The sequence below is a fragment of the Varroa destructor genome, unplaced genomic scaffold, assembly GCF_002443255.2.
Source record: "Varroa destructor unplaced genomic scaffold, Vdes_3.0 BEIS01000002.1, whole genome shotgun sequence".
Classification (NCBI taxonomy): domain Eukaryota; kingdom Metazoa; phylum Arthropoda; class Arachnida; order Mesostigmata; family Varroidae; genus Varroa; species Varroa destructor.
This window is the reverse complement of record NW_019211455.1, coordinates 59799096-59818103: the sequence shown is the minus strand read 5'-3', so window position 1 is coordinate 59818103 and position 19008 is coordinate 59799096. Positions and strand designations below refer to the sequence as shown.

The 19008-nt window shown below is 36.8% G+C and overlaps 1 protein-coding gene across 8 annotated transcripts; it reads left to right on the top strand.

Annotated features, from left to right (window-relative positions):
- Positions 1-1875: 1875 nt before the first annotated feature.
- On the top strand, positions 1876-18055 carry LOC111245021 (long-chain-fatty-acid--CoA ligase 4-like). 8 transcript variants are annotated; one of them, XM_086980079.1, is made up of 15 exons: positions 1876-1998; positions 9449-9702; positions 9960-10125; positions 10436-10557; positions 10851-11005; positions 11221-11432; positions 11707-11844; positions 12140-12289; positions 12714-12926; positions 13247-13420; positions 13584-13730; positions 13970-14149; positions 14384-14485; positions 14808-14957; positions 15311-18055. In XM_086980079.1, the coding sequence occupies exons 2-15, from the start codon at positions 9554-9556 to the stop codon at positions 15449-15451; spliced, it is 2199 nt and encodes a 732-aa protein (XP_086836205.1). In that variant the 5' UTR covers positions 1876-1998; positions 9449-9553; the 3' UTR covers positions 15452-18055. The 8 variants fall into 8 exon arrangements, with proteins under 8 accessions (XP_086836205.1, XP_086836208.1, XP_086836202.1 ...); XM_086980076.1 differs by lacking the exon at positions 1876-1998 and adding an exon at positions 2024-2283; XM_022792733.2 differs by lacking the exon at positions 1876-1998 and adding an exon at positions 2025-2283 and having other exon boundaries at positions 13994-14149.
- Positions 18056-19008: the final 953 nt, after the last annotated feature.

The following is a 19008-nucleotide window of genomic DNA, read 5'->3' as shown; positions in this document are numbered from 1 at the left end:
AACTTGTCATGGTGAAAAACAGTGCGTACAGAATTTGAGCGATATCAGCCTATCCAACCTCTTCGCGCCAGACAAAACGTCAAGAAAACTAAAGGCTTACATCTTTGCTTTAGTTTTGGAATTTACGTTATTGCCGGGTTTTATGCAGCTATTAAAATATCCAAGGTAGATTTTCATGAGAAATTGTAAGATGTCTAACAGTTTTAGATTTAAAGGGTTCAAAAATATATTAAATACACTAAGAAAGCCATTTTTATTCATTCATACTTATCAAGCAGAAATTAATGGCCGATTTAAAGAAGAGAGTATTACCACTTGGGCTGTAACGATAAACTCCAACGCTTAGTTTTTTTTAGACTTTCTAGGCGTTTTGAGCGTTAGTATTTTTAGGAATTTTGCTTAAAAACTTAATTCTACAGGAATGTCTTGTGTATAGCATACTTGAGCCACATTCTTATAAGTTTTGATTTACCATTATCGCTTGACTAACGGTTAAAAACTTTGCGGATTAAGAAAGGTATATTTTAAAAATAACACGTAAGCTATTAGGTCTACGTAAGCAAAATTATAATCGCAGTAAATGTTGGTTATATTAAAGAAGCATGACTGTCAAAAATAGCACCTAAAAAAAGGCATTTAAAATATATTTATTTGTTTACATTATATTCTCAAATTGGTTGTTGTAAGTTAAACCCTTATCAAAAATGAGATTACGAAATCGACTTTTAATGAACTTTAATTAACTACTATTTTTGTATCCGCAGTAGGCTGACAATAACTTACCTACTAAACATTTTATTAACGAAGGAACGCGATAATCCAGACTGACGAAGAAACAAGCCAATGACTCAAGAAAACTTTACTTTAGAGCGTGCCGATAAAACGTAGGCGCAACTTAGAGGCTCTTTCAACAGGATTTTCCCAAACTGAGGCGGCGCGTTTATAATAGCTAGTATCCGATTCTTCTCAGTAATTCCAAACGTTTTTTATCGTTAAAATAATTTTGCAATTATTGTGAAACTAATAAGACAAAAATATGCAATGAGCAGTAGCATATATTTCAAAATAAAAAAACAACTTTCGCAATCATGTTATATATGAAAATTGTTCTTATTCTAGTTTTTACTGTCTCCTTTAGCGACTGACGTGCTCCATCGCAATAAAGTCACAGGACATTATATGAGAAACAACAGAAAGGCTTGACTAAGGAAAATGTCGTAGGTTTAATGTGAACACTGAAACGCATTCTTTCTAAATCACTGATAAATATATCGTATAAGGTTTCCTTAAAGACTTATTTCAGGTGTTAGATAATGGATCCATAATGGGACGCAAGACGCTAAAGATATATTTTACGTAGTAGTAATAAACCCCTTTTCTTTGATATTTTAATAACTCATATGAAAGAAAAGGTACTATTTTTAAAAAAGAAGCAACTAGAAACCTTAGGGAAACACCTGAGCAGGTTAGAAGCAAGCACGAAAAATGCATAATTTTATCACAAAAAGGAGCCATTCTGTGAGATATCTTTCGCTTATAATCCAGCGAATAGATTAGATTAGGATAACGATTAGTCTACCATTAACAAAGTCAGTTTAAGAGCTGCTTCTCTGATAATAATGTGAGGATCATCATAGGGTTAAGTAGAGGTCACAGTAAGTAATGATTTGAATATGCACTTTCACCCTCGAAGCAACCTTAAAATGTGTCTATCTATCAGCTACCGGAAGGCATTAAAAATAACCCGTCCACTATTTCGTTGATGTAAAGAATTATTTTAAACGACTCGATATAGCGGCTGGAAAGAACCATAATCACTCATGACGTATCGATTTTGTAGTAAGTTGGCGTTTGTAGAAAACCCTAATGGAAACCGAGACTGCGCATTAGCGGGTCAGAATCATCAAGCGGGACCAAAACGATCAAAGCTGTGTTGCATTAGTCGTCGGCACTACTGCCACAAGCAACGACACAAACGTCGACAATAGTACAACAATAGTAAGTAGCAAGGTTTACACCACAACTCCGAGCGTAGACACAGTCGGGCCCGAGACCCCGATTCAAGAGGCAAGAGCACACGTAGACTGGGCCTTCTAACCGCTCGGCAGACTGCTACGAATACGGACTGATCGACTATTTCTATAGTGCTTCGACAGCCCTAGCGTGGACTTCTTCCAATCAAACAAGAGACAGAAATAGAGTGTGATTAAACTTATCCTATCTAAATTATACGTAAAAAACTCCGTGGTGTTATGGTTAGCTGTGAGGTGTTGGATTTTAAAGGTGCGTACCCTCCAGAACTAAATTGAAAGAAATTTTAAATTGAAAAGCTACATACTAGCTTAACTCAAGTGCAGAAGCTTAACATGTCAGAAGAGAAGCAAATCCAATAGCTTCTTGTTTAGGGCCGGCTAACGGACAGGCTTATAATAATGTAAGGGGTACGCAGCGTTAGCCAATATGTGCTTTATTCGCATACGCTAAGAAGCAGGTCGTATATGCTGATACTAAAAATACGGTTCATGCGTATAATGCAACAGTTTAGTACTTGAATAACCCGGCCGTGTTTTATGTCGAGCAACATATGCAAATACATCAAGCTAGCGCTGTATTTTTCAAGTTTATGAAATCTGCCATAAATTACGGTCACGGTGACAATTAACTGGATAGGTTCACCAATTATAAATAAGAGACAGAAGGACCTCGTGCTGATATAAATGAGTGGCTTCTATGCTTAGCTTATATGCCTTAGAGGATTGTTAGTCATTTGTATATAGTTGCAAGCAATTATCCTAGTAAATTACGCAAGCAAAGCTACTTGAAAATCACGGAACAAGCGCTTTTGAAACATATACGTGTAAATAAAACAAGGAACTTGGTCCTCTCTAAATGCCTCTGTGGGGCCAACCTGTTAAAGTGCGTTATTTCTCGCCAAACAGCTGGCGGTATAAGTTCAAGGCTATGCTTTGTCGCTCTGATAGCACTCAAAGAAACGCAGTACTACTAAAAGGCAAGACCCTGTAGACACGCTTCGATATGGTTATGAAAGATTGTTAAATATAAGAAGCTGACGGCTGCAGTTAAATACTGTTAGTGATGGCATATTTTGTGTCTGCTTTCGACAGAACAATCCATGGCTATTTAGGAAGTAATTAGATGTGGTTACACTTTAATGCTAGCTCTATGAGCAGCTATAATAGTGTTTTTCATAGATCTTTACCAGCAAGGCGCATGCGTACACATATTATTGCGAGTTTGAAGCTGGTAACACTTTATTTATGCTGTACCAAGCCTACCGGTAATCACAGTTTCAGCATGCATCTTTGAACTCAATTTTCTTGCTACAAAAATTCAAACCTAAAATCCATTTGTGCTGAATTAAATGTTCGAAATACTGTCTAATGAAAGGATTGCGGCATAGCGTTGCAATCCAGATATATTTTGTTAGCTCAACGAAGTATAATAGAGCTGTGCGGCAGAGATACACCATCTGCTAGTAAGCATCTTGGGACACCAGAACATATTTTCACGTAATTCGTAAGCCTAACACCTCATACAAGAAACCATTCGTTCTTTTCAGATGCAATAATAGCTTGAAGCATACTTTTGGTGAAATTGTTTAGAATTAGCATAATTTGTTCACGCGTGCGGTGGGTTTAGATTACAATTACCATCCCTCGTGCTTTGGATCCTATATATGAAAGTAACTGACTACGATAAATTCAATATTAAAGTGAAGTCAGTGTTTCTTGAAATTAACTTCGATTTCATTAATATTATAGCGAAGGAGCAGGCAAGAGACCAAAACAAAAACAATGCTAGATATATGAACTTTTGATGCTTATGTATCGGTAGAACCGATATCGGTTGTAGTTTCGATTGAATATTTCTGACGACTTGCATATAATAGAACATCTATTCGTCGAATTATTACTATTAGAAGGTATATCACAATAACAGTAATACGTGACTTGAGAAGCATACACTCCAAATGAGCATCCCATAACATCGGATAATCCTGGAGGGTACTAAATTTCTAAAAAAATATTGGAATCTTCCGAGAGCTGTAATTGACTAATTATGGAATCGTTAAATGTTGCTTACGAGGTTTCGTTTAAAAATGCTTTCAAGAAAGCTCTAAGCTTCGCTTCTACTATATAGCTACACGCTATAGGCGACAAAGTCATTATCGCTAACGGCCCGACACTACAAAATTAAGGTGTCACAGTGTGACATATGTGTCTCTTTTACAACAGCCATTTTTTTTAATTGAAAGCAGCCAGTGAGTGCAAATATACACTGGGCAAACTGAAATTTGGCTAACTCATACATCCGACCTAAGAAACGTAAGCATTTTTATTCACATCACCGTTTTCTATAATAGTATATTTTTTTCGAAATAATATCGATGTGAAACTTTTTCAAGACGTTATTGTCTTTTCGTATCTTAAGAACTAAACCAGTCTTTCGGAGCAATGTACCAAAATGTCCAGTCATTATGGAAAAAAAACTAAGTGAAGATATGAAAAAAAATGAAAGGAAAAATTAAATCTGGCTTCAGTCAAATTTAATCTTTCCTAAATAAAAGTGCCAGAAATACAGATCAATCAAAGATTTCCAGAAAACAGCTCGATCTTTGTATTGAATATAAGTATAAAAGTGGATTTGACAATAGCTGACAATCCATTATCTAATGACACTTACAATTGGAAAAGAAGCTTGCATGCCTATGCACGAATATGCCGTAGTGAATATATTCCCGTGGCGTTACCATTCGTAGTTCTAACGCTATTAAAATCACAGCTTTCATAAATATTGCACTTTCTCGAAAAGCCGTTGTTAAAAAGTAATAACCGGTTAGTTTTGGATGCTTCAATAGACTTTTAATCAAGATGTGCCACAGTCCTTGCCTTGATGACAGTATCTTACCTTTAAAATGAATAAAGTTCATTGCGACATACAGTTCAATGAAGAAGCTGCAAGGTCTTCTGATGACGATTACTTCTGAGAGCAAGGTTTATCGGATTATTAGGACCCTATCAGCTGCCCGGTATCTCTTTAGGGACTATCTTTACATGTACATTCTAAATTATGAAGCTTGTAGCAAACGGAACCTACGTTCTTCTAGTTAATTCTAAACACATTGTTAGTTTGGACCGAACATCTACTCGGCTAGATCTTCATTCGCTACCAAAACCCACGGTACTTTTAATTTTTCAAAAGGCGTCACTTGTGCAGAAAAATACGTCGTGTACTTTACCTCTTCGTGAATGTTGTCGTATTGCTAACCTACAGATGGCTGTGCAGATGTGTTTTTTAAGAAACTTCGTCTCGAAGTTTGGCTTGTTCGACCCTTGACAACAAACGTTGCCAACAAAAAAGAATATGTATATATGTTTACATTACAGCACACGACATTATATCGCATTTGATAGTTCCTAGGAAGTGTCGGATCTCCTTACACGTTATAGGTGCCTCAGTTTTGCGATTAGGCAAACTTCGTTTTCTTATCTTATTAAGTTTGGAAAATAATTATATGGTTCATGTCAGACATATGGTGCGCCATATACCAAATTCAAGCTCAGTCGAATAGAAGAGACGTATGGATAAAATATATGCATCCCAGTAAAATCTGCTAACGATTTTCTGTGCAAGTGAATGATATCATCCTGTTCGACTAAGCTCGACTTCTTACGTGCGCATTTACAGTTGCAGACCATTTTCTAACAATGCACATTTTAAAAAGTTATTTTTCTGCAAAGACGATGTGTCACTTCTCCGTTTAATTTTCTCTTGTTATTTATCTTTATGTCATTTACTTTAAGATAGATTAGTGTCTGATACATCGAAAGGAACGTTTTAGCACAAGCAAGGGTAATAGTAAAGTTGGAGTTAAGTTATCATTACAATTGTTGAGTCGACAAATTAATAAGCTTAGTAATTTTTCTATGCTTCTATCTGTTTTCTATAAAAATAGACGACTTTGCTTTAAGAATCTCGAATATATTTGATGTTTATAAAATTTTAAATATTAAAAGGTGAGTCCATAATGAATCGATAGCAATAATCAAAGAAAGGGAACACTCGAGACTTGTTTTCTACATATCGAGGTTATTAACGTATCGGAAAAGGTGAACTCCTTTTGAAAAAGCAGGAGAAATAGGTCTTATCGACAAGCAATAGATTGTTATACAAGCAGCGTTTTAGATCAATGAACACGGCTTAAATATCAGAACTACTGAATCAATTACCGAATTTTTACAGTACTTACTGCACATTTACTGTTTTTTTTCTCTGTGACGGATCAAGTCTATTACTGTGGTAAAGTTGATCGGTCACCAAACTTAGAGATCTCAAATTGTTTAGATTCGTAATATCTGTTCACCATGCAGTGAAGTCTGACCGGTGGGAATATCAATAAAGTCGCGAACCGTACCATAGTCGGAGACTATTCTCCGCGCTACAGGAAATAGGTCGTTAACAAAGATTTTGGTAGTAAGTTTTCAGTCCGATGCAAGCATATATTATCAGTTGTAAGCGGTTTGCTTATTGTTTTAAATGATTTCTTGCAATATTGTAGAAGGTGTAAAAGCTTTTCGTGGTCACCAGAGCCCTTCCTTAGTAATTAGATTTGAGTTACGCTTCTTACCAGGTATGTGTTTTTACGTAAGGTACTGGTAGGCATTAACACAGAGTCGCATATAAACTAAACTTTAGTGCTTTTTTATATTAATTGAGCGCTATCGTTGAATTTGTGTGCATGGGAAGCGGCACATAAATGATTTGTTGTCACTTTCGTTGAATGCTTTACCTTGTATCGTAGTAGCTTCGATTTTACATTAAACCTATAACCACCAGTCAATTTGACCACTTGCGAAACTCTTCACTCAGTTGAGAGGCACCGAAATCACTTAACATGATCAAGGTCTAACGGCTTCAGTAAAGGTTTCTCATACTCTTGCCACCTTCTCATCATCTTCGTGATTAGTTATTTTTTTCTTCACCGGTAGCATACTAAGATTCTTTCTATTGTGAGCAAACGATGCGCTATTTTTTACTCTTATAGTCTTAGAACTACCAGGTTACGCACACAGCCATAGGCCGAAATCATATTTATTCGACTACATGATGATGGTGATAAGGTGACCTTTCCTACTCCTCAATGATTACAATCCGTAGAAGTGGATACAAGAATTCATATTCGCTGTCACGCAGGGGTGCTAAAATATTCGCTCATTCGTCGCCCTTCTCACCTATTTTTTGGGAGGCGCACTCGAGATTAAAGATAAATTGGCCAGGCGAATCCGGTCAATAGACCAGATTTGCCTGGCCACTTTAATTTTGTTGAGAAGTAATGAGTAGGTGAACTTACTTGTGCTTGTATATGTTTCTCAATAAAAGATATAGAAGTTCGTCTCAGTAACTCAGAAAAACAAACAACGTGACACCTGATTATAAGCATAAAAAGAAATAATGAAGGTGCGTCTATAATTACATAATTACTAGAGTGAGATAAAGTGGTCGAGTATGGAACAGGTGTTTTTGTTGGGCATTGGATGAGTTACATTCTTAAAAAAAAGGCATCTTAAATGGAACTCGAGTGCATCTAGTACCACATAAGCTATAGATTTATACTTCTCATTTCGTCTAATTGATGCTAAAATAACAACATTAGCGCTTAGGTTGTTCGTTATTGGCTTTCCTTAATAAATTGTGTTTCGGCATAGCCTGTTTAGCAATATGTCTTATTTATGACAAAAACAGAAATACAGGCTTTGGACTAGAAAAGCTCGTTGTAGCTTTGTTTAGAAGTCTTCGCTAACACCTTTTCTTTCTAGGAAGCAGATTGCTCTCAGCACGCCTAAGGACGCGACAGTTGGCGGGGTAAATAGCTATGTCGGTTTATAGCAAAAATAGAGTTGGGAGAGCCCAACAAAACATTCGACGTAAAATTGTCTTTTAGGCATGTATAATTACATACGGCTGGTAATGCAAAAATCGAAACTGTAGCAAATATCGTTATGTCTATAAGTTGGTCAATGTTCAATTATAATACGTTTAAGGTTGGTAGTATATCAAGTATAACATTGTATCGTACTATATATATAACAATATGACAGAGTAATTAATGTAATTACATTTCTGGGCATTCCTAGAAGAGTAAGAACTGCGCGTTTCCTCAAACACTGATAATTTGTTTTAGTTTCCTGGTGCTTACTATACCTTCTCAGTCGATATTCTTTGCATATTATAGTATGTGTTTACAGCTCTGATTCATTGCGCGATATCAAATGCTTGCTTGGTTAGTGTTTTCCGCTACGTATTCTAAAACTATTTATATCATATAAATCTTGCATTCCGGCCTCATGCAACTTCCTTAAGATAGTATATTACGACAAATACCGCTTTTTAGTGTTCCCCTGGCCTTCGTATTTAACGTGCATCTTAGTGTTTAGGTGCCAACATTTAATGTGCCTTTGGTGCACCGCCTTCTGCAGTGACATTTTCCTTCTAGTCTTTCTGAAGAGCTATCTTCTACCAACTCATTCAAGTAGCCTTTAGTCTTATATCATGTGTTAACATGTAAACCTCAACCGACGTTCTTGCTAACAAGAGAGAGGTTACTGAGAAAGTAAAAGCAAACATTAGCACGTGATCCGTTGCCTTCAGGTGAGAGTTTGCTTCTATACAACAGAAAGGGATAAGTCGGTAAAACTCATCTGAATAAACTATTTATTTACGTTTTTAAAAAGCTCATAGAAGCTACAGTATTCTATTCTGGATGGATAGGCACGTGCTGGATTCTTTTAGGTCAGCAACGAACGATGTACCTTGATCTTTTTCGTTCTATTAATAGGTAATTATAATTAAACTTGTTAAAGGACGCAAAGCGTGACCGATGATTTATCTCATCTTGAACTAAAGCGTAGTTCTATTGCTAAGAGTATAGGCGAAAAAAAAAAAAAGTTTTCCCGAACTGCTCCCTCAGAGCTTTTTTGTAGCGTTGCCGAGCTTCAACTGCAGAACGCTTCAGCAAATCGTGTACAATTTACGTACCTTACGTGATTGGTATCTTTGATAAACACTACGTTTTGTGCTGTCCCATCATTAGTGCTACCTGGGACTTACTACCTTTACTATGTTGGACAAAACAAAAGCTTCTGCCCCCTAGACCAAAATGCTTATTATGTGTACTAAAGCTTAGTTGAATGACTGTTCTACCTGTTTGAATTTTAAGGGGTGTGTATCGCCCATGTTGTATCGTATTGATTGAAACTAATGGTTTGATTGATCCTTTATAAGGGAAAGTATCTTACCTTCATTGAATCAGTTTTTGAAAAGATATGACGTATCGAGCACTTTGTTATAAGCAAACTGCATGAATTGCTAGGTATTTTTTGTATATCATTTTACGTAAGCCATTTGCTTATGTTTTTGGACATTGCAGGCCACAACTTTTCCATTGTGATAGCAGTTTTAGGAGGTATCAACGCCTAACAACTGAATTTCTGGATTGAGCGACCAAAAAAGACTTGAAACCACCTGAAAAGGGATGTCTGCAGATTCATCAAAATCATCGAACCCTGGATTAAAGGCTCATTTGGCTGTGGGGCTAATCCGCATGCTTAGCTTTGCATATGATATTGTTACACTACCTGTCTACACTATAATACAGCGACCCTGGAGGCAGAGTTTCGCAAGGTCAGTTGTAACTCCAACATCTACTATTTTCCCTTACCCCGCGTAGAAATAATTATTTGTGTGCTCAATGACGTTGTCATTTGGTGGCTTTTAAAGTTTTGTCCAAAATCATGTATTCATTTTCGGTTTTCATGCGAACCATGCAAAATCGTTTCAACTCCAATCATTGACATGACAACGAACAAAGCCTTATGCGAGATAGTGAAGTTTAGTAATCTCATCTCATAGCACTTTGCCGCTCCCTAAATGTGAATTAGATCAACTTTATACGCCGCCCCATTGAAGCCGGGTGACCCACAATCGCCTTGGGCACCAGTCACTGTACCCGACTATGAAATCTTCAAGGGAATCACGACAGTTGATCAACTAATTCGGCGAGCTATTGCATTATACGGCGATAAAGAGTGCCTCGGAACACGTTGGGTGAGCCGCTATATATGTATGATCTATATATACAATTTGTAAGTTTTCAAAGGTGTGAGAGACTGAAACGCGCAAGATTTACAAGACCTGGCAGTTCGCATCGTTTTTTTCGTGAATTACAGCACATGAATTCTATGATCATATGTTCATAACGAAAGTGCTTCTTTCTCTCTTCTATATATATATATATATATATATATATATATATATATAAAGAAGAGAGAGAAAGAAAGAGAAAAATATGTACCCTTTATTGCCTAACATGCAAGATTTTACATTAATACGTGCCTGTATTAATCGTACGTTGAAGGTATTGGCTGAAGAGAATGAGGTTCAACCTAATGGGAAAGTCTTCAAAAAACTTCGCCTTGCCAGTGATTACAAATTTATCACATACAAACAGTTTGATGAACTACTTGATCTCACCGGAAGGTAGGACTTCCAGTTTAAATCTTGGTAGGGCAAGATTCAAATTATCACGTGAAAAAATGCGAACCATTATTTTAAGCAAATAATAGTGCCATGATTTTCATGTAATCGTCGCTTTTAGATGATTTTAAAATAAGCAGACACATACACCTGCTAGACATCGCCTCCTATCATGATTTTTCACCTGTGTAAGTAGAGGTTATAGACACAAGTTTTAATAATAATTTTCTCATATGACTTAAACGAAAGTCGTTATTGCAGTAATCTAATTAATGTATCGACTTATTTTTTGTTAGGGGTTTTCTTGCTCTAGGCGTCCGGCCTCGTCAAAACGTGGCAATTTTTGCAGACACTAGAATCGAGTGGATGATAACAGCGCAAGCTCTTCTGAGACTAAACGTAACTGTTGTTACGATCTATACTACACTTGGGGAAGATGGAATTGTACATGGTTGGTACCGACCGTACTCCAAAAGTTTATCGAATTGCTAACCATAATCCAATGTGACCAATATCCGATATAACATTAAAATGGCTATTTTTGTGATATCCAATATATGAACTGCTTTCGCGCAAGAATTGCTAAATGCATTGTATCCAAACTACACCTCACATGTGCTCACTTCAGTAATTATCTCATACTGTTTCCTTTGTGGCTCCTATCAGGAATCAACCAGACTGAATCAACTCATATTGTCACTTCCCAAGAGCTTTTACCGAAGGTTGTGAAAGCTCTCCCAAAGATGCAGTCTATTACACATATTATCTACATAGAAAATCATGTTGCAAAGAATGGACCAGAACGAGTGCAGGCCATCAACCTTGTCAGCTGGACGCAGCTTCAGGATGCTGGCAAGAATGCTGATCCCGAACTTAAGGTAGGAAGATAATATTGGTTAGACTGTTGAAGCTAAAACTTCTAAACCGTCCAATTACCACGCATATACGAGGCAGCTCAAACTCCGAAGAGTGAGTTGCTTGGTATTTTTGAATCTATATTTTGAGAATATACTAGAATAGACGCTGTAATGGAATAAACTATTTTTAGGAAATCACTATTTACCTACTGTATTTGAAAAAAAAAATGATGCGAAAAGATCACAAAGAGAAGAATTGTGCCAGCTTTTAATAAATGAAATTAATGCAATGCAGGGCGAGGCTCCAACTTCAGAGGATACGGCCATCTTGATGTATACTTCCGGTTCAACAGGAATTCCAAAAGGGGTAATGATCTCCCATAAAAATATTGTTGCGTCGGCTAAAGGAATGGCGCCCGTATTAGCGTCCTCAGTAAGTACTACACACTACCTTAAATAATTTTTTGGTGCGAATTAGAAAGAACCAGATGAAATTAGATGAAGCCTACAAACAACTATTTTGCTAATGTATAACTAAATAAAAGGTAATTGTTCCTGCATGCTAAGCTAACTCTGAATTACTTTTACGCGAGAAACAATAATTGATGTACTGACCAAGTGCAGCCTCAATAAGCAATATAATACGATTTTGAATGTCGAATCATCATGCAGCTAGGCATCACGCAGCTATTTTTATCACGGCAGATAAATATTTTATTTTTCTACAGGGTCAGGATATCAGCAACGAAAGATACATCGCATATCTGCCTCTAGCGCACGTTCTTGAATTGGCTGCTGAGTCGCTTGCGCTTTCCCTCGGCATCTGTATCGGCTATTCTTCACCTTTAACTTTAACTGACCGAAGCACAGCTATTAAGGTTTGAACATGTATTAATTTGTAGTAGAATGAAAACATCAACACGTTTTTTATTAACAAAATGGGAAGAGATTCCCAGAGTAGTATTTCATCTTTCCGTCATAACGTGGTTCGCGTGCTTGTCCATTAACTTAGACTAGAACTAGTGATCTGGTTCAGATTAGAATTTGACCTAGACACACTTCCTTCCGTGCTGTAAACCAATTGTCCGAGGAAATGCTTAACGATATAATGTGGACGTAAAATTAAATAATTTTTAGAGGAGCATTTCATGAGGTGTAATATATTCATACCGAAGAAAGGATGACTAGTCATTTCTGATCCCATATTTGTTCGACTTAGCAACGTCATTACAAAATATATAATGATAACCATGTGACACAGCTTTATAACGTGTGGACATCAATTTCTCGTTGCATATTTAGGAAGGTGAACGTGGTGACGCATCCCTTTTTCGTCCGACCTACCTCATAGGTGTTCCTTTGATTTTAGATCGGATCAAAAAAGGGATAGTGGAGGGCGCGCGAACCCGTGGAGCCTTCGCTGGTGTATTCTTCGACTGGGCGATCGCTTACAAGATAGCTTGGCAAAAATGGGATTATGATACACCCCTCCTTAATCGACTCATTTTCAAGAAGGTAGTGGCCTAAAAAAGTTGTTCAAAACAAGCGTTTTAATTTCCCCGTGCCTCAGACATAACATAGTTATGGCTCTTACTTGGCTTAATTATAAGTTAGTATCACTTATGTGTAAGCAAAAAAGACAACAATTAGTTAAATATGTAAATATTGCAGCCAAGTCAATGTGGTAACACTACGAATTTCCATACGTGGGAACTTTCTCAAAACCTATTTTTCTGTATATAGCAATATATGTTGACTTTCTTATATTTTGTTATTCGCACATTTCAAATTGGCGAATTATTTTATTCGTTTAATTCTGCCCTCCGACTGCTTAGCTTGGCAGTATCTTGGGTGGCCGGGTTCGCACTATCGTTACAGGATCCGCACCGCTCTCGGAAGAGACGCACAGCTTCATTCAGGCTGCTTTTTGTTGTACCGTCATTCAAGGCTATGGACTTACAGAGACAGCAGCGGCTGCTACCGCTATGCTGAAAACGGACGTATCAAAGGTATATCCTTATTTGTTATGTTGAAGCTGATCAAAGCTAACTCTATGTTAACCGGATTGTACATGTAGGCACTTCATTTAACTTGTATTCGTTCGGAGCTGATTACATCATAAAGAATATAAAAGAAAGGTATGTGCTGATAAATTATTTTTTTCAATGCTAGGGCCGTGTGGGACCTCCTTTAAGTGGGTGCATGATTAAGCTCGTGGACTGGGAAGAAGCTGGATATTATGTCACTGACAAACCATATCCCCGAGGTGAAATTGTCGTCGGAGGTGAATGTGTAACGAAAGGTTACTATAAGAACGAGGTACTTCATATTACATGTCAGCCATGCAACACCAGTCTCATGTTTATCGCATATCGTACGCATAAGTTGTACAATGTATTTATCTCTTTATTAATCTCAAAGGAATCAGTCCTATCAAAATAGTTAATTGTGAAAGTCCCCAGACGTTATGCTGATATTGGCTATTGGATATTGGATAATTAAAAAAGTTCCACCACATTAGTTTTACAACCATGTGGAAAATACTAATGAATCCTTAGTCGATACTTATCACTGCTGTACAGGAATTGACCCGGGAAGTGTTTTGTCATGAAGGGGGAACGCGTTGGTTTTACACAGGAGACATTGGCGAGATCTATCCCAACGGCACTCTCAAAATTATCGACAGAAAGAAAGATCTCATAAAACTTCAGTTTGGCGAGTACGTCTCTTTAGGAAAGGTAAGGATTGAGCTTTATGTGTATGTAAATTTACAATTTAAGATTTGTACTGGCGTAAGTGTTGCTGTTTTTCCAAAGTCGATTGTGGTACATTTATTTATTAAGGAAGGTTTCTAACCAAACTGTTGTTGAGGCGTCCGAGTAGCGCACGAGTTTGCTTTTACATTATATATATATATATATATATATATATAAGTATACAGTAAAGCATGTCATATATATAAATATTTACAGGTCGAAATGGAATTAAAAGTTCTTCCCTTTGTGGATAACGTGTGTGTTGTCGGCAGTTCATTTCATACGTACCTCATCGCGTTGGTGTGCCCAAATGCTCAGGTAGGAAGCAAATACTACATCTAGCACTTTTATTAACAAGCTATATAACATCTACCAAAAAATCGTATGAAATAAAGGTGGCGTTTTTTCACTAAAATGACGTTACTGATGAGCTTCTACCTCTTTATAAACATTCCAACAATAATATTTACAGCCCTTCAGTATTCGCGCCGTATTTTGCAATTGACACGCGCGCATCCTTTTTGATCTAGGTATGAAATACCCCGAAGGGTTTTGCAAGAAAAGCGTTTTTATGTATGTTACAGTGCTGGTAATATGAGAAACAAGCGTTTATATGTGTGATTTTGTTTATTTGATTTAGGCTCTGGCCAAAATTGCTAGCCACTTAGGGAAAACATCGCTAACACATGAACAGATATGTTGGGACCCTGCAGTACTGGAATACGTAACGAAGGTTATCGCAGACCATGGTAAAAAGGTCGGCCTACACAAAATGGAAATCCCGACAAAGGTAACACTGTGAGCATTTATATTGCATTGTAGAAAGATTAATGTGTAAGAACAATTCGAATAGAAGAAAAATAAAGGGTATATTACTAAAACTGAAATGCACGCTTATTAAAGGTCAGGGCAGCCGTTAGTCAATGTTGTATTTTTAACGTGAAAAATCTGTTTTATCAAATATATTTCATTCTTTCCTGTTTAAAGATTCTACTGCCATAGCTTCGACTGCTCATGTTTGGGCTGTTTAATATATACCGCAACGATCGTTGGAAATTAACATCACGTTTACATTGGACAAAACATGTAAATATACGTGAATTACTACTAAGGCCTGGTTATGGACATTTAAACTGGTTTCAGGTAAAACTGTGCGTAGAGGAATGGCTTCCGGAGTCCGGCTTAGTGACTGCTGCGCTAAAGATCCGTCGGAAACAAATCCAGCAATTTTACCAAGCAGATATCGATGCACTCTACGCTACTACTCTAGGAAAAAGAGCTTAAATTAATTGAGCCATACTAGTAGATGTGAGAATCTTTAAGATCTGCTCGAGGTCAAGTAGGTCATGGATAAAGTAAGCCGGTATATGGCTGCAAGCACTGATGTCATGTCAAACGTAGATCATCTAATATTTGCGTAGCCAACGCTGTCGTAACGACAGTACCTGTACCTTTCTGGCACTAACGACCCATGCCATACTGAGTGAAGAAACCTTTGATTGAAATCAAATCAAAATTAATACACCTTGAAGCGGCTCCCCTCTACAATAAAGGCTCGAGGCTCAAAATGTATATAATCTATGTAATATAGTGCTTGTACACAGCTTCACAGAAAGGACCATCCGTAGTTAATTTTGTGGAATTAATAACATTAGAATGGGTGCGGTTTTAATTGATAAATGCACGGACTTACCATGATATTGGGTTGTCGAAAAAGTATTGAACGTTTTTTTACCTAGATGGCTTCAAAGTCACTTATTGCAAATAATATGGGTTGTCACGATCCTTTGAAAAATGAAATTCGGCGGTAGCAGATGTGTTTTTGTTGAAATGCGTTTAGACTTAAAATAGAGCGCCTCGAAGACGGGTGGAATTTTTACAAAAATTACATTTATTACAATATGAAGAAAAATACGGTCCAGGACCATGGAAAAATATCCGCTGTTTCTGGGTAAGATGCATCATGAGAAGAAACGATCCAAAAATGGTTCTGTAGCTTCCGTTTTGGAAGATCTGATGTCAAAGGTGGTCTCCGTAGTGGTCAACCAATTACGGGGTAAGTTGATGAAATATTGCGAAAGTTGAGTGAAATCAACACGTGAGTAGCCATGAGAATCAATAAATAGTTTTAAACAGTTTGGGGAAAGCTGACTAGAAAAAAAAAGTGCAGTGTTTTAATGGCACAGAGATTGATGCAAAATAATTCACTTAATTTTATGCGCATCTGCGAAAGTTTACAGAAAGGCAACAAAATCTAAAGCTGTGATCACAAGTGATAAATCATAGTAACCTTGACCATGAACAGCACAAGCTTTTCTATGGATCTGGGCTGAATTTGTCCTTGTGTAATAAAATTGTAAAGCACAGCGACTTTTTGCAAAAGTTCAATCGTCCTCAAGGTGCTCTACCTTAAATCAAGGCATTCTAATAATGCTAACACATGGAGTATAGCTAAACCCTAGTATTCAAAGAACACTCACGCGACTAATATTACTTGAGATTTTGGAGCCATTTAAAGAGAAAACGGTCGATACCTCTTCAACAACTTATACATATATGTAGTATGTTATAGATAGGACTTGGAGGGTATAGGGCCAATAAATATAAATTATTTGATATAACTTTGGCCATTCTTTTATGCCCATAGCTTTGCAATATACTTGCAGGTGGGCTTAGAAGTATTTTAAAGATAAAGTGCGACTTCGATGCATCCGGATTAGAACTCTAAGGATACAAATTTATTTATTTTAGTAAAATGGAGAAACCGTGCGTTAGCTGATGTTTGACACGTATATCAAATATTAACAAAGTACTTCAAAGGAGCAGCATCGAATGAAAAATGCTGGCTTGTACATTTGGCTGCTTATGGTCTTTTACAATAAAAACTACGTTACAGAACAGAAAGTACGCCTATATAACGTATTAAAGCCAAATGTTGCTTGTTAGAAAAAGTTTAAAACTAGTGTGATTGAAAGTATGCAAGTATATGATAATGTTACAAGGCGCTTAAAGCGATGAATCTTTGATACTATATCACGAATTCCGGGTTCCAGTTACTAAATTCATTTGGACAATGTGTAACCCGTAAATGCGTGTTCAAGAAAATGAATAACTGATAGAGCTGTTGTGTTTCGCTATGCTCTGCTATAAACCTTAGACAGCTAATTGAATGCATACAAGATTTGGGGGTTTTACAAATGCGCTTAATAATATATGACAATGTCGACTGAAATTTAAGATTTCATCACACTTACAATCTGCAAGTAAAAATGTTGTTGTGGATGGCGGTAATAATAAGTTAGGCTAGCATACAGCAGGGATGGCGACGTGGATCAGAGTAATTATCAGTAAGGCCTTATAATCGAAACGGATTTTCTACAACTATTGGTTAACGACTGTGCCCTTTTTGGGTTGGTTCTTAGTTGAAGTATAACTGAAACTGTTATTCCTAAGATAAGTTTATCTTAGGAATAACAGTTTCAGTTATACTTCTTAGTTCAACTTCTTAGTTCATTGCATGAAGCATAAAATTACTAGTTAGTAGTATTATGTATTGTTCTTTACAAGGGTATCCCGTTTGTTTGGGACACGGAATGTTCAAGATCAAAGTTCATCGTAAACATTCCTCATTGGCAATATGAGCATTACAAGTTTGGACTACTTGGACTATAATCCACATAAATAGCTTTCGCAAAACTTATACATCCTATGCGACAAGCTCAAAACTTACAAAATCAACTACAGTTTACAATTTAGATAGAAAGGTGGCATGAAACGGTCTGATGGGAAAGTATACGCACATGACGGACGCCCTTGAACAATATATGCATTGCGATATTTAACTAATTTGCGTGTTTTTTTTTAATAAACTTAAAATACGCTGGCTAAGAGATATGCTTTCTTATGTTCGACTTGGTAATGTAGTGATAAAAGCAAGTTCCTCCAGCATTAATGAAGATTATTAAAAAATTAATTTTCTAACAGTAAAATTTCTAAGTTAGATGGACGTAATGAAATATCTAATGATTATACCTAATGATTCTTTAAGTCTATAGAACACCAAACATATAAAACAATAAAAAGCAACTCACATTTTAAAAATAAAAAGTATGTTTCGAGCAAACCGCTATTTGCGAGACTGGAGTGTGGTCGAGACTGAAGAATAAGGCCTACCGTGGTTTATCTACGTATCAAACAAACTAAGTTTTCATTATAAGCAGAGCCTCAACGAAGCGACGAATTTTCTGAGAGTTAACTATTCTTCCGAATATATTATTTGTAGGTAGTTGTTTTGCAGAAGTAATCTACTGTCGACTTAGACTGTTTTCGACTATGTCACTGGAAATGTAGACTTTCTTGTAATTATTACATTGTTGTCATGGCCGCCTTTGTGTGTGCGGCAGCATATCTTGTCAGGCATGCCACACTTGTTCACGTATGGTTTTCGCATGGTTTACCTATGATTTTTGCAAGAATATATTTGTGGAAGCGATCTGGTGCATTGAAAAGAAATAATGATGAATTACCTTGAAAAGTAATTATGAGACTATCATCAATTTAATTATGTAGCAATGACTATACGCATTGTTTTAGTGAGATCTAACGTGCATGTACGAAAGACGGCACTCACACGTATCTACCCGAAGATACTCTCACGTATTCATATAGTATTAATTCTAAGATTAGCTTGTAAACCCTGTGTGACGAAACGAATCAGTCATTTCGAGAGTTGCTTGGTCCCTGCAAGGATATTCTTCAAAGATCGATGGAAAGGCAGCACGCACAGGTTTTGTTACCCTAAAACTTGAACACGTTAGGCAAACTTTAACACCTCCATTTTC